The following is a 14,802-nucleotide window of genomic DNA, read 5'->3' as shown; positions in this document are numbered from 1 at the left end:
TGCCCACCAGTATGTGTTTAGTACGGGTGCCCCCTTTATGTTTGTGCCATACAATGCAATAGGAAAGTCTTCAGCGCCATTTTGCTCTGTTGCTTCTTGGGTCCACCATTATTCTTCCCACAATCCTCCATAATGACAAAGGGATCACAGAATGTTAGAAACTTTTGCTACTTTAGTGAAAAAGAAAAACTATAGTTTTGCGGTGACAAAAGTATTCATACCCTTTCCTCAGGACTTAGGTGAAGCCCCTTTGGCAGTGATAACAGCCTCCAGTCTACTTAGGGATGAGACCTGGATTTGGGGATCTTCTTCCATTCTTCTCTGCAGATCCTCTCAGCTCTGTCAGGTTGGATGAGGCAGTCGGTTGAAGCCATTTTCAGGTCTCTCCTGTTCCATTGGGTTCCGGTTCTGGCTGGGCCCCTCAAGGACATTCACAGAGTAGTCCCTAAGACGCTCCTGTGTTGTCCTGGCTGTGTGCTTGAGAACTGAGGCCAAAAAGTTCAATCTTGGCTTTCTTAAGAACAGAGAATTGTGTTTCTTATAGTCAGAGTCCTTTAGGGGCTTTTTTGCAAACTCTTTTACTGGAGAGATGCTTCTTTCCAGCTACTTTGCCATAAATTCCAAATTGTGGGGGCTGCAGTGATAGTTACATAGTTCATAAGGTTGAAAAAAGACCAGAGTCCATCAAGTTCAACCTATAACCCTAATGAGTCCCTACAGAGTTGATCCGGAGGAGGCAAAAAAACCCTCATACTAGAGGTAAAAATTCCTTCCCGACTCCAAATATGGCATCAAAATAAATCCCTGGATCAACGTTCTGTCCATATAAATTCACCATGACCACCTCATCTGGCAGAGAGTTCCACAGTCTCACTGCTCTTACAGTAAAGAAACCCATGTCTGTGGTGGTGTAGAAATCATGAAGAGATCTCTGTACTGTCCCCTGATATATTTATACATAGTTATTAGGTCGCCCCGAAGCCTTCTTTTTTCTAAACTAAATAACCCCAATTCTGATAATCTTTCTGGGTACTGTAGTCCTCCCATTCCCCGTATTACTCTGGTTGCCCGTCTTTGAACCCTCTCCAGCTCCACTATATCTTTCTTGTACACTGGTGCCCAGTACTGTACACAGTATTCTATGTGTGGCCTGACCAGTACTGTACACAGTATTCTATGTGTGATCTGACCAGTACTGTACACAGTATTCTATGTGTGGTCTAACCAGTACTGTGCACAGTATTCTATGTGTGGTGCCCAGTACTGTACACAGTATTCTATGTGTGGTCTGACCAGTACTGTACACAGTATTCTATGTGTGATCTGACCAGTACTGTACACAGTATTCTATGTGTGGTCTGACCAGTACTGTACACAGTATTCTATGTGTGGTCTGACCAGTACTGTACACAGTATTCTATGTGTGGCCTGACCAGTACTGTACACAGTATTCTATGTGTGGTCTGACCAGTACTGTACACAGTATTCTATGTGTGGTCTGCCCCGTACTGTACACAGTATTCTATGTGTGGTCTGACCAGTACTGTACACAGTATTCTATGTGTGGTCTGACCAGTACTGTACACAGTATTCTATGTGTGGTCTGACCAGTACTGTACACAGTATTCCATGTGTGGTCTGGCCAGTACTGTACACAGTATTCCATGTGTGGTCTGACCAGTACTGTACACAGTATTCCATGTGTGGTCTGGCCAGTACTGTACACAGTATTCCATGTGTGGTCTGACCAGTACTGTACACAGTATTCTATGTGTGGTCTGACCAGTAGTGTACACAGTATTCTATGTGTGGTCTGACCAGTACTGTACACAGTATTCTATGTGTGGTCTGACCAGTAGTGTACACAGTATTCTATGTGTGGTCTGACCAGTACTGTACACAGTATTCTATGTGTGGTCTGACCAGTACTGTACACAGTATTCCATGTGTGGTCTGGCCAGTACTGTACACAGTATTCCATGTGTGGTCTGACCAGTACTGTACACAGTATTCTATGTGTCGTCTGACCAGTACTGTACACAGTATTCTATGTGTGGTCTGACCAGTACTGTACACAGTATTCTATGTGTGGTCTGACTAGTGATTTGTACAGTGGTATAATTATTTCCTTGTCGTGGGCATCTATGCCCCTATTGATGCCCCCAATGATTTTATGTGCCTTGGCAGCAGCTGCCCGACACTGGTCACTACAGCTAAATTCACTGTTAACTAATGTTACGCCTAGCGCTCCGGGTCCCCGCTCCTCCCCGGAGCGCTCACGGCGTCTTTCTCCCTGCAGCGCCCCGGTCAGTCCCGCTGACCGGGAGCGCTGCACTGTCATGGCCGTTGGGGATGCGATTCGCACAGCGGGACGCGCCCGCTCGCGAATCGCATCCCAGGTCACTTACCCGTCCCGGTCCCCTGCTGTCATGTGCTGGCGCGCGCGGCTCCGCTCTCTAGGGCGCGCGCGCGCCAGCTCTCTGAGACTTAAAGGGCCAGTGCACCAATGATTGGTGCCTGGTCCAATTAGCTTAATTGGCTTCCACCTGGTCCCTGACTATATCTGACCTCCTCCCATGCACTCCCTTGCCGGATCTTGTTGCCTTGTGCCAGTGAAAGCGTTTAGTGTGTCCAAAGCCTGTGTACCTGAACTTCTGCTACCCATCCTGACTACGAACCTTGCCGCCGGCCCCCGACCTTCTGCTACGTCTGACCTTGCCTCTGCCTTGTCCTTCTGTCCCACGCCTTCTCAGCAGTCAGCGAGGTAGAGCCGTTGCTAGTGGATACGACCTGGTTGCTACTGCCGCAGCAAGACCATCCCGCTTTGCGGCGGGCTCTGGTGAAAACCAGTAGCCTCTTAGAACCGGTCCACTAGCACGGTCCACGCCAATCCCTCGCTGACACAGAGGATCCACTACCTGGAAGCCGAATCGTGACAGTAGATCCGGCCATGGATCCCGCTGAGGTGCCGCTGCCAAGTCTCGCTGATCTTCCCACGGTGGTCGCTCAGCAATCGCAGCAGATTGCCCAACAAGGACAGCAGCTGCCGCAGTTGACCGCCATGTTACAGCAACTTCTGCCTCTGCTACAGCAGCAACCATCTCCTCCGCCAGCTCCTGCACCTCCTCCGCAGCGAGTGGCCGCTCCTAACCTCCGCTTGTCCCTGCCGGACAAATTTGATGGGGACTCTAAACTCTGCCGTGGATTTTTGTCTCAGTGTTCCCTGCATATGGAGATGTTGTCGGACTTGTTTCCTTCAGAACGGTCTAAGGTGGCGTTCGTAGTAAGCCTTCTTTCAGGAAAGGCCTTGTCTTGGGCCACACCGCTCTGGGACCGCAATGATCCTGCCACAGCCACAGTCCAGGCCTTCTTCGCGGAACTCCGGAGTGTCTTCGAGGAGCCAGCCCGAGCTTCTTCTGCCGAGACTGCCCTGTTGAACCTGGTCCAGGGTAATTCTTCAGTGGGCGAGTACGCCATCCAATTTCGTACTGTTGCTTCCGAGTTATCATGGAATAACGAGGCTCTCTGCGCGACCTTTAAAAAAGGCCTATCCAGTCGCATCAAGGATGTGCTGGCCGCACGAGAGATTCCTGCCAATCTGCAAGAACTCATCCATCTAGCTACCCGCATTGACATGCGTTTTTCTGAGCGACACCAAGAGCTCCGCCAGGAAAAAGACTTAGATCTCTGGGCACCTCTCCCACAGTATCCGTTGCAATCTACGCCTGGGCCTCCCGCCGAGGAGGCCATGCAAGTGGATAAGTCTCGCCTGACCCAGGAAGAGAGGAATCGCCGTAGGGAAGAAAATCTCTGTCTTTACTGTGCCAGTACCGAGCATTTCTTGGTGGATTGCCCTATCCGTCCTCCACGCCTGGGAAACGCACGCACGCACCCAGCTCACGTGGGTGTGGCGTCTCTTGGTTCCAAGTCTGCTCCTCCACGTCTCACGGTACCCGTGCGGATTTCTTCTTCAGCCAACTCCTCCCTCTCAGCCGTGGCCTGCTTGGACTCCGGTGCCTCTGGAAATTTTATTTTGGAGTCGTTTGTTAATAAATTCAGCATCCCGGTGACCCGTCTCGTCAAGCCGCTCTACATTTCCGCGGTCAACGGAGCCAGATTGGACTGCACCGTGCGTTACCGCACAGAGCCCCTCCTCATGTCTATTGGACCCCACCTTGAGAGGATTGAGTTCTTCATTCTCCCCAACTGTACCTCTGAGGTCCTCCTCGGTCTGCCTTGGCTCCGGCTTCATTCCCCCACCATTGATTGGACCACCGGGGAGATCAGGAACTGGGACTCTGCCTGCCACAGGAAGTGCCTCTCCCCCCCTCCCAGTCCCGTGAGGCAAGCCTCTGTGCCTCCCCATGGCCCCCGTCCTGGTGTCACACTGCCCCGTGCCAGGCCTCGCCCTCTGCCCTCCCTCCCCATTCCCACTCCTGCTGTACTGCCTGCCGTTGAGGAAACCCTCCATTCTTTCCCGGTGTCCTCATCCCAGGGGAGGCAGTTACCGGACAAAGAGAAGGGGAGACCTAAGGGGGGGGGGTACTGTTACGCCTAGCGCTCCGGGTCCCCGCTCCTCCCCGGAGCGCTCACGGCGTCTTTCTCCCTGCAGCGCCCCGGTCAGTCCCGCTGACCGGGAGCGCTGCACTGTCATGGCCGTTGGGGATGCGATTCGCACAGCGGGACGCGCCCGCTCGCGAATCGCATCCCAGGTCACTTACCCGTCCCGGTCCCCTGCTGTCATGTGCTGGCGCGCGCGGCTCCGCTCTCTAGGGCGCGCGCGCGCCAGCTCTCTGAGACTTAAAGGGCCAGTGCACCAATGATTGGTGCCTGGTCCAATTAGCTTAATTGGCTTCCACCTGGTCCCTGACTATATCTGACCTCCTCCCATGCACTCCCTTGCCGGATCTTGTTGCCTTGTGCCAGTGAAAGCGTTTAGTGTGTCCAAAGCCTGTGTACCTGAACTTCTGCTACCCATCCTGACTACGAACCTTGCCGCCGGCCCCCGACCTTCTGCTACGTCTGACCTTGCCTCTGCCTTGTCCTTCTGTCCCACGCCTTCTCAGCAGTCAGCGAGGTAGAGCCGTTGCTAGTGGATACGACCTGGTTGCTACTGCCGCAGCAAGACCATCCCGCTTTGCGGCGGGCTCTGGTGAAAACCAGTAGCCTCTTAGAACCGGTCCACTAGCACGGTCCACGCCAATCCCTCGCTGACACAGAGGATCCACTACCTGGAAGCCGAATCGTGACAACTAAGACTCCTAATTCCTTTTCCATGTCAGTCATCCCAAGTGTTCTCCCATTTAACACATAATCCCAGCCCAGATTTTTCTTCCCCATGTGCATTACCTTACATTTATCAGTGTTGAACCTCGTCTGCCACTTCTCAGTCCAAACCTCCAACCTATCCAGATACATTTGTAACAGTGCACTGTCCTCTATAGTGTTATCTACTATACACAGTGCACTGTCCTCTATTGTGTTTACCGCTTTACAGAGTTTAGTATCATCTGCAAAGACTGCTACTTTACTATTCAACCCCTCTACAAGGTCATTAATAAATATATTAAATAGAGTAGGACCCAAGACTGACCCCTGTGGTACCCCACTAGTAACAGTCACCCAATCAGAATAAGTGCCATTAATAACCACCCTCTGTTTCCTATCACTGAACCAGTTACTTACCCACTTGCACACATTCTCCCCCAGCCCCATCCTTCTCATTTTATGCACCAATCTTTTATGTGGAACTGTATCGAATGCTTTGGAAAAATCCAGATATAACAATCTCGGAATCAGAATGATAACTAAAAGCATTCCAGAGTTATTAATGTTTAAAGTGACAGTGGTCAGATGTTCAAAAAACGCTCTGGTCCTAAGGTGTAAAATGGCCTGGTCCTTAAGGGGTTAATGGTTTTGTTAACGGGTCATTATAACGGATCTTTAAAATGGAGAGTTCTATAGTGTGAAAGCGGCCTAAGTTTCTCATAGGTGATACTGCCTGTGTGTCTATAATTATTATAAGTGATGATGCCTAAGCTGCTGTATCTAAGCCTCTGATGCAGTGTTTCCCAACCAGGGTGCCTCCAGCTGTTGCAAAATTACAACTCCCAGCATGCCCGGACAGCCTACGGCTTTGTACAGGAACCCCATAGCTTCCTTACTAGGCTTCCAGCCAGGCCTAGGACAAAATCAAACTACAGTAGTATTTCCCAACCAGTGCGCTTCCAGCTGTTGCAAAACTACAACTCCCAGCATGCCCGGACAGCCTTTGGCTGTCCGGGCATGCTGGGAGTTGTAGTTTTGCAACAGCTAGTGGCACCCTGGTTGGGAAACGCTGTTCTGATCTGTCTAAGGCTGCGTTCACATCACGATTTCTCCATTCGACTTGAGTACACGATTTTATAACTTTAAATCGTATAAAATCGTATATCAAGTCGGATCCATTGACCTCCATTAAAAAAAAAATCGGATCCATTACACACATTCAATTTGATCCGCATCCGATTTCACACGATTTTTGTTGGGTCTGAAATCAGGTTTGACCACGATTTCAGACCGGAACAAAAATCGTGTGAAATCGGATGCGGATCAAATCGGATGTGTGTAAATGGATCCAATTTTTTTTTTATGGAGGTCAATGGATCCGACTTGATATACGATTTCATACGATTTTAAGTTATAAAATCGTTTACTCAAGTCGGATGGAGAAATCGTGATGTGAACGCAGCCTAAGCCGAACACGTGATAATGTGCTGCAAAACTGTGCGAACTACCGTATCTAAGCCCATCGCGTGTGATCACATCTGATACTACCGCACAGCACTATATTCTATATATTGTTGCTGAATCTCGGTATGAGATCTCTCATGTCAACCACGTAGCCACGTAACATCATCATCATCATCTCGTGAAACAGAAATAAACCTAATGATGGGAATTCATCTTCGCTTTCTTTATAGATATGAATTTCTTCACAAGCAGAAGTAGTCGGGGCTGGTGACGTGAAGATACACCGGCGCCGAGAAGAGGACTATCACAAGTAAGTGCACCGACCATAATGGTGAAACGGTAGAGATCCTCCAGGAAGGCCGGCAGAGTGATGGACCCCCATGTGTGAATAGGGATCAGTGCCATGACTGTGAAGGGTAGTACAGTGGTCCCTCAACATAGGATGGTAATCCGTTCCAAATGGACCATCGTTTGTTGAAACCATCGTATGTTGAGGGATCCGTGCAATGTAAAGTATAGGACAGTGGTCTACAACCTGCGGACCTCCAGATGTTGCAAAACTACAACACCCAGCATGCCCGGACAGCCGTTGGCTGTCCGGGCATGCTGGGAGTTGTAGTTTTGCAACATCTGGAGGTCCGCAGGTTGAAGACCACTGGTATTGGAGGTTATACTCACGTGTCCCCGCCGCTCCGGACCGTCACCACTGCCCGGGATGTCACCTTCCATCGCTGTCGCCGCGTCCCCGAGGGGGCCCCCGACGCTCCGGCAAGGCCTCTGCTTCCGCGGCATCCTCTCTCTCTGTCGCCACCATCATGTCGTTACGCACGCCGCTCCTATTGGATGACGGGATGGCGTGCGCAGCGACGTGATGACGATGATTGAGAGCGCCGACGATGCAGGGGATCCCGAAGAGGATGCGCCGGAGCCCCGAGGACAGGTAAGTGATCGTCAGCGGACCACACGGGGCACCGTAAACGGCTATCCGGTGGCAGCTGAAGCAGTCTGCGCTGGAGGATAGCCGTTTATGCGATGGCCCCGACATACAAAAGCATCGTATGTTGATGCTGCCTCTGAGAGACCATCGTATGTTGAAATGATCGTATGTCGGGGTCATTGTAGGTCGAGGGGTCACTGTACTGGCTGGGTAGAAAGACACCAATACAATGGAATGCAGGGAGACTGGTTGGATGTAATGGAGGCCCCGAGTGCCCTCCTTATAATCCAGCCCATAAACACAGGATAGTTTTGTCTCCAAGTCCATCCACATGAGTGTTCAGCTTCAACGTTCATGTGTTGAAACCCAACATGCTTGATGCTTCTCTTTCTGACATCGTCTGTTGGAGATTTGGAAAGCCTACGTACATGGGTTTGGTCAACTTTTTTTTATTTTTTTTATCTGTCTTCACTTCTCTATATAAGGCTAGGTTTACATTGCCGTTGTGTTTTATCCCATTCTGGGTCCATAATGACCCAAAATGAGTCGGAGCACAACTGACACCTCCAAGTCCCGACGAATTCAATTGACTTAAATGGGTATTTTTCTTAAATCAACTGGTGCCAGAAAGTTAAACAGATTTGTAAATGACTTCTATTAAAAAAAAATCTTAATCCTTCCAGTGCTGCTGTATGCTCCACAGGAAGTGCTTTTCTTTTTGAATTTCCATTCTGGCGGACCACAAGTGCTCTCTGCTGACACCTCAGTCCGTGTCAGGAACTGTCCAGAGCAGGAGAGGTTTGCTATGGGGATTTTCTCCTGCTCAGGACAATTCCTGACTTGGACAGAGGTGTCAGCAGAGAGCACTGTGGTCAGTGCTTCCAATACTTATTAGCTTCTGAATACTACAGAGGAAACTCTTTTCTTTTTGGAACACAGAGCTCTCTGCTGACATCACGAGCACAGTGCTCACTGCTGACATCTCTGTCCATTTTAAGACCTGTCCAGAGTAGGAGAAAATCCCCATAGCAAACATATGCTGCTCTGGACAGTTCCTAAAATGGACAGAGATGTCAGCAGAGAGCACTGTGGTCAGTGCTTCCAATACTTATTAGCTGCTGAATACTACAGAGGAAATTCTTTTCTTTTTGGAACACAGCGCTCTCTGCTGAATCACGAGCACAGTGCTCTCTGCTGACATCTCTGTCCATTTTAGGAACTGTCCAGAGCAGCATATGTTTGCTATGGGGATTTTCTCTTACTCTGGACAGTTCTTAAAATGGACAGAGATGTCAGCAGAGAGCACTGTGCTTGTGATGTCAGCAGAGAGCTCTGTGTTCCAAAAAGAAAATAATTTCCTCTGTAGTATTCAGCAGCTAATAAGTACTGGAAGGATTAGGATTTTTTAATAGACGTAATTTAGAAATCTGTTTTAACTTTCTGGCACCAGTTGATTTAAAAAATAAAGTTTTCCACCAGAGTAACCCTTTAAATGTGGTCCGTCGGAGAATGACTCCTTGTGCTGGTTCCCTATACCGGCTGGATCTATTGGAGGCCCTGATGCCCTCCCTATTATCCGGCCCATACACCCGGGATAGCTTTGTCTCCTAGTCCTTCCACACACATGAATGTTCAGTTCAGATTAGCATTTATGTTTTGAAACCCAACAGGCTCGATCCTTCTCGATCATCTGTTGGAGATTCGGTAGGCCTCCATACATGGGTTTGACCAATTTTATTTTCTATAGGTCTTCACTACTCTATGTAAGGCTAGGTTCACACTGCCGTTATGCTACATCCCGTTCCGGGTCCAAACTGACCCAAAAGAGGTCGGAGCACAACAGACACCACCATGTCCTGACTAATCCAATTGACTTGAATGGGGCCAGTCGAGGATCCAGTATATTACCGGAGTTTAACGAGGAATAAAAAATAGGACATGTAAAAAAAAAAATCTGCAGAAAAATAGGAAAAAAAACAGCTCACCCTTCTAAAGTGGATCAGATTTTTTCGGCAGCAGCAGCGGCATATATAGGCTAATTTTTTCTAGCCGACTAAGCTCCATTTACCGGCCCTAAGAGCTAAATGCTACTATTGCGATATGACCTGCAAAGCTGCTATCTACACTGATCATGAATGGAAATAATAGCTTGTTACTTCCAGTTTTTTGCAGAACTAAGATACCATAGGCAACCAGGATGTGTGGTGGTCATAGGTCACCTATAGTGACTTTATAAGACTGTATTAAAGAGAACCAAGCATTAGATTTTACCATAGCTCCCTGCCCATGGAACTACCTACGGGGGCAGCAGGGGAGACTTACAAACTTCAGATCCTCACTATCCCTGGAACGTCTCCCGGAGATGGTTAGGATAAAGATCTCACCATGTATAATGCGTTGCCAAGTGTTATATATGATAAATTCTAATGCCGGGTTCCCTTTAAAGGGGGTACTCCGGCCCTAAGACATCTTATCCCCTATCCAAAGGATAGGGGATAAGATGTCTGACCGCGGGGGTCCTGCCTCTGGGGACGCCCGCAATCTTGCATTCGGCCCCCACCTCTTTGAGCTGCACGCCGTGCTGCCAGCTCACAAACAGCCAGGGCCGGAGTATTGTGACGTCACGACTCCGCCCTTGTGTGACGTCACCCCCCCCCGCCCCCGCTATGCAAGTCTATGGGAGGGGGCGTGACGGCCGTCACGCCCCCTTCCATAGACTTGCACAGCGGGGGCGGGGGTGATGTCACACAAGGACGGAGTCATGATGTCACAATACTCCGGCCCCGTGGTCGGCACCCGGCAGTTAAGGAGTTACTATTTTTGCAGCTCTCCAAAACTGTCGGATGGGTTCCTATAAGTGTAGGCTCTCTGACATGTAACAGAGTCATCCAATAATGCAGATATAGTTTCTTCAAGCTGTTCCTTTAAGCTGATGTAAGATCTTTTATTTTTCTAGATCAACTCTCTCAAATATTTGTAAAACTGGAAACCATAGCTGACCAAGTAATGGATGGGATGGAACCGATCGCACAGGCCTCGGCCTCAGAACTCAAGATGTCACTGGTGACTCCAATACGGGCGGCCATCCGAATACGCAGAAAGATCCGTAACCTGAAGAAAAGTCACCAGCAGCTTGATCTATCCGGTAGAAATTCTGCAGAAGGTTCCAGATCCTCCCTTCTTCGACGACAGTTCTCCACCGACAGTAGGGTAGGCTATCATTCCCCTAAATTTTTTAATTTCGATACCCCATCGTTGGACCAGGTCGCATTGAGTAACCTAAAACGAAAGAAGAAGCGCAAGAAGTCCAGGCCGGTACTCTATCCAGGGAATGGTAGGAAATATCTACCCGTAGAACATAAGAGCAAAGCAAAACGTTGCCTCATCCTCTTCTTCGGGATTGTGTGCTTCCAAATCCTGAACGCCATTGAGAACCTAGACGATAATGTACTGAAATACGAACTGGATGGACTGGAAAAGACTATGCAGAGGGAGGTATTTGGGCAAAAAATTGCCATTGATAAAATAACGGACCTCTTAAAGGACTACCTGGCCACACATTGGCATAATAAACCATTGGTGATCTCTATGAATGGACCAAGTGGAGTTGGTAAGAGCCACATGGGTCGGATCCTAGCCAAACATTTCCGATCGGTGGCAGAAAGCGATGATTTCGTTCTCCAATATTACGTGATGCACAACTGTCCCAGTGACAGCAATATTGGGACTTGTGAGACTGATCTCTCCAAAATGATATCAGACATGGTCACTCGGGCGGAGTTAGAGGAGAAAATTCCCATCTTCATATTTGATGAAATGGAGCTCATGCCTCCATCTCTTTTGGATATGCTGCATGGATACTTCCAACTAAACCAAGATAATGAGTATCTCAACGCCATCTATATCCTGATCAGCAACATAGGAGGCAATGAGGTGACTAAATATTATCTGCAGAACGTCTCCAGTGATGTCTTAAATGTCCCTCAGGAACTTCACGACATCATACAGTCTTCCTTGAGGCAGCATCATAACCTTTGGGATGTTGCCGAAATCGTTCCTTTCATCCTTCTGGAAAAGAGTCATATAGCAAATTGCTTCTTAGATGAATTGTTACGTGAAGGATTTTACCCAGATAATAGTAACATTGAGAACCTGGCAGGACAGCTAAAATATTACACCATCCGAGACAAGCAATACTCCATCACTGGCTGTAAACAGGTTGTATCCAAGGTGAATCATCTACATCCGTACACTTGATCATAAAGGATTGGGACTACAGACTTGTGAGTCTGATACTCTACAAATGGGTCTTGAATGACCGCCATGGATTGTGCCACCAACGACTGTGAAGGGTGACTCCATGAAATGATGTCTCTTTGTAGGACCAAAGCTAAGCCAGGACTAAACTCATTCTGATGAGTAAAAAGGCTTCCAAAGGAGTTTTTAAGAAAGAAAAATTTATAATGAAGGGTAATAAGTGATGATTTTTAGGGTAATAATTAAAAAAAAATATGCAAATGAAAAAAAAATGTTCAGTTTGTTAAAAATATGATTTTTATTATTTATTCAGGGATATGTTCCACCAGGTTTGCCTTAAATGGGAACTTTATTTGCTTAAACTTTTTACATAATGTAGATAATAACATTATAATGTATATTTTTTTAATGTTCAGTAGTTAAAAAAAAAAAATGTATATTTTTGGGTGAAAAACTGCTGTCTTAGGCAGCAACAGACATCATTGTACATTTGTGAACCAAAATGGAGCCTATCCCATGCCTGCCACATCAGCGAAAAGAGGTAAGTAAAAGGCATACACAAGAAACTCTACATTATGATAGCCTATGCTGCACTATACAAGCAAAAAGAAAAAAAATCCTGGGATGATTCTTTAAAGGGGTACTCCGCTGCTCAGCGTTTGAAACAAAATGTTCCGAATGCTTACAGCCAACACGGGAGCTCGTGAAGTCATAGCCCAACCCCCTCATGACATCATGCCCCGCCCCCTCAATGTAAGTCTATGGGAGGGGGCGTGGCGGCTGTCACGCCCCCTCCCATAGACTTGCATTGAGAGGGGCGAGGCTATGACATCATGAGGGGGCGGGGTTATGACATCACAAGCTCCCATTTTGTTCCAAACACTGAGCAGCGGAGCACCCCTTTAACTTTTACTGAGACTGTATATTTCTTAACCTACATTTTACAACGAAGTAATAAAGTTTTACAAATACATTTGTCAGGTTCAAGGGCATACAGAAAATAGAGGCCATCCATGTGGCTGCTTTGTTGCCCTCAGAGACAGAGGTCCATCCCTTGTTGGCCCCATCCTGATTAGCAAAAAGCTTTGTAGCATTTCCCTTCAACTTCAATGGCCAGAACATAGTCAGATAGTGACTGAGTTTGGGTCATTTTCAGAACATAAACCATACAACACCATACATTTGGGTCCAAGCCCATACATGTTCAGGCCCTTAAAGCCAATGGGATTCGTGCTCATATTTAGGCATTGCACCTTGATACTCTTCTGGAAGGCATAAGCGTGAAGTGGACAAGCTCTATTAAACAAGACTCATCCTGATGGGAACATTGGTCACATGGCATGTGCATTAGCAGCTACAATTATATCAGGGAAAGGGGGCGTGTCCCTCCCTTCTGTCGGTGGGAGGTGATTGGTGTGTCTGCCCATGAGTCATCACTTGTCCATGACTCATGGACAAGCTTGATGCTGCTGCAGGACTGGTTAGTGTTCCAGTAGGCATCAGCCTCCTGCTGATGCAAAACTACAACTCCCAGCATGCCCGAACAGCCAACCGCTTTGTACAGGAGCCCCATAGCTTCATCTTAGGGCCTTACTTTGCTTCCAGCCAGGTCTAGGACCAAGTAAAACTGCAGAATCTAAAGCAGTGTTCTCAACAGTGTGCCTCCACCTGTTGCAAAACTACAATACCCAGCATGTCTGGACAGCCAACGGCTGTCCGGGCATACTGGGAGTTGTAGTTTTGCCACAGCTGGAGACAACCTGGTTGGGAAAAGACTGCTGTTTGGTTTCTAAGCCATTGGTTGTCTGAGTATGCTGGAAGTTGTACGGGGGATGTCTGGTGTTCCTATATATCTAACAGCACTAAGAATTAAGGTCATATTAATGGTCCAATGTAGGTAGGTACTAGATATTTATTTAGCTATATATTAAAGGAATTTTGGAATGTTCCATTGAGGTAAAGAACAGAACTGTCCTTGATTTTAAGGCAAATCATAGAAATACAGAAACAACAGCAACAGCCGCAGCTGCCAGCCTGCTTCTTGATGGTTTCCATGCAAAAAAAATTTTTTTGCCCACTGAACCACTTGAAAATCATGTAAAAAACGAAGAAAATTTAGCAAAAATAAACTCATATATTGTCATTCAATCTGCCACATCAACCATGACAAGGCTCTGCACAGCCCCCTACTGGTGCAATGTGGTTCAGACATAACAGGTGCTGTGACCTGGCAATGGGATATTCGAGACAGAGCCCCAGGTATTAGATGTGAATACCGCCTGAGCTCTGAACTTTCATCGTGAGGAAAAAAAAATAAACCCTACCCCACCTGTCCATGGAATGTAAGTGAATGTGCCAGGAATGTGCCGGGCATGCTGGACCCTCACCAGGCTGCAGGGGGGGCAGCGCCCAGTGTCAGCTCTGATCAGTATACAAACAACATCTGCCCCGAACATGGAGCGAGCGGCAAAATAAAACATCAAGAGATAAACAGAGAATATTCCACTTAATGCGGATATTCTCCCTGGATAAAGAAAGCATTCAGCGGGATCAGAAGGATAAACAAGGACCAATGAAGAAGAATTGTCTGTACAGCACATTCCTAACATAGTGAAGTATATAAAAAAAAGGCCAATGGAAGGCCAAGAAAATACTGCCTGTTCATATGTAGTGTACTATAATACTGCTCCCTACGTACAAGAATATAACTACTATAATACTGTCTCCTATATACAAGAATACAACTACTATAATACTGCTCCTATATACAAGAATATAACTACTATAATACTGCTCCTATATACAAGAATATAACTACTATAATACTGCCCGCTATGTACAAGAATATAACTACTATAATACTGCTCCTATATAAA

General features: G+C 47.4%; 1 protein-coding gene across 6 annotated transcripts in view; it reads left to right on the top strand.

The window, feature by feature from the left end:
• The window catches only part of TOR4A (torsin family 4 member A), a 49,979-nt gene extending 37,797 nt beyond the window's left edge, over positions 1-12,182 (top strand). For all 6 annotated transcript variants that reach the window (XM_056541133.1, XM_056541132.1, XM_056541130.1 and 3 more), the window contains exons 2-3: positions 6,963-7,042; positions 10,626-12,182. In XM_056541133.1, coding sequence (XP_056397108.1) covers positions 10,676-11,926 — 1,251 coding nt within the window. In that variant the 5' untranslated portion in view covers positions 6,963-7,042; positions 10,626-10,675 and the 3' untranslated portion in view covers positions 11,927-12,182. The remainder of the gene's footprint in view (positions 1-6,962; positions 7,043-10,625) is intronic.
• Positions 12,183-14,802: the final 2,620 nt, after the last annotated feature.

This window comes from Hyla sarda, chromosome 9 (assembly GCF_029499605.1).
Source record: "Hyla sarda isolate aHylSar1 chromosome 9, aHylSar1.hap1, whole genome shotgun sequence".
Taxonomy (NCBI): domain Eukaryota; kingdom Metazoa; phylum Chordata; class Amphibia; order Anura; family Hylidae; genus Hyla; species Hyla sarda.
Note: the sequence above shows the minus strand (reverse complement) of the source record. Positions and strands in the feature narration are given on the sequence as shown.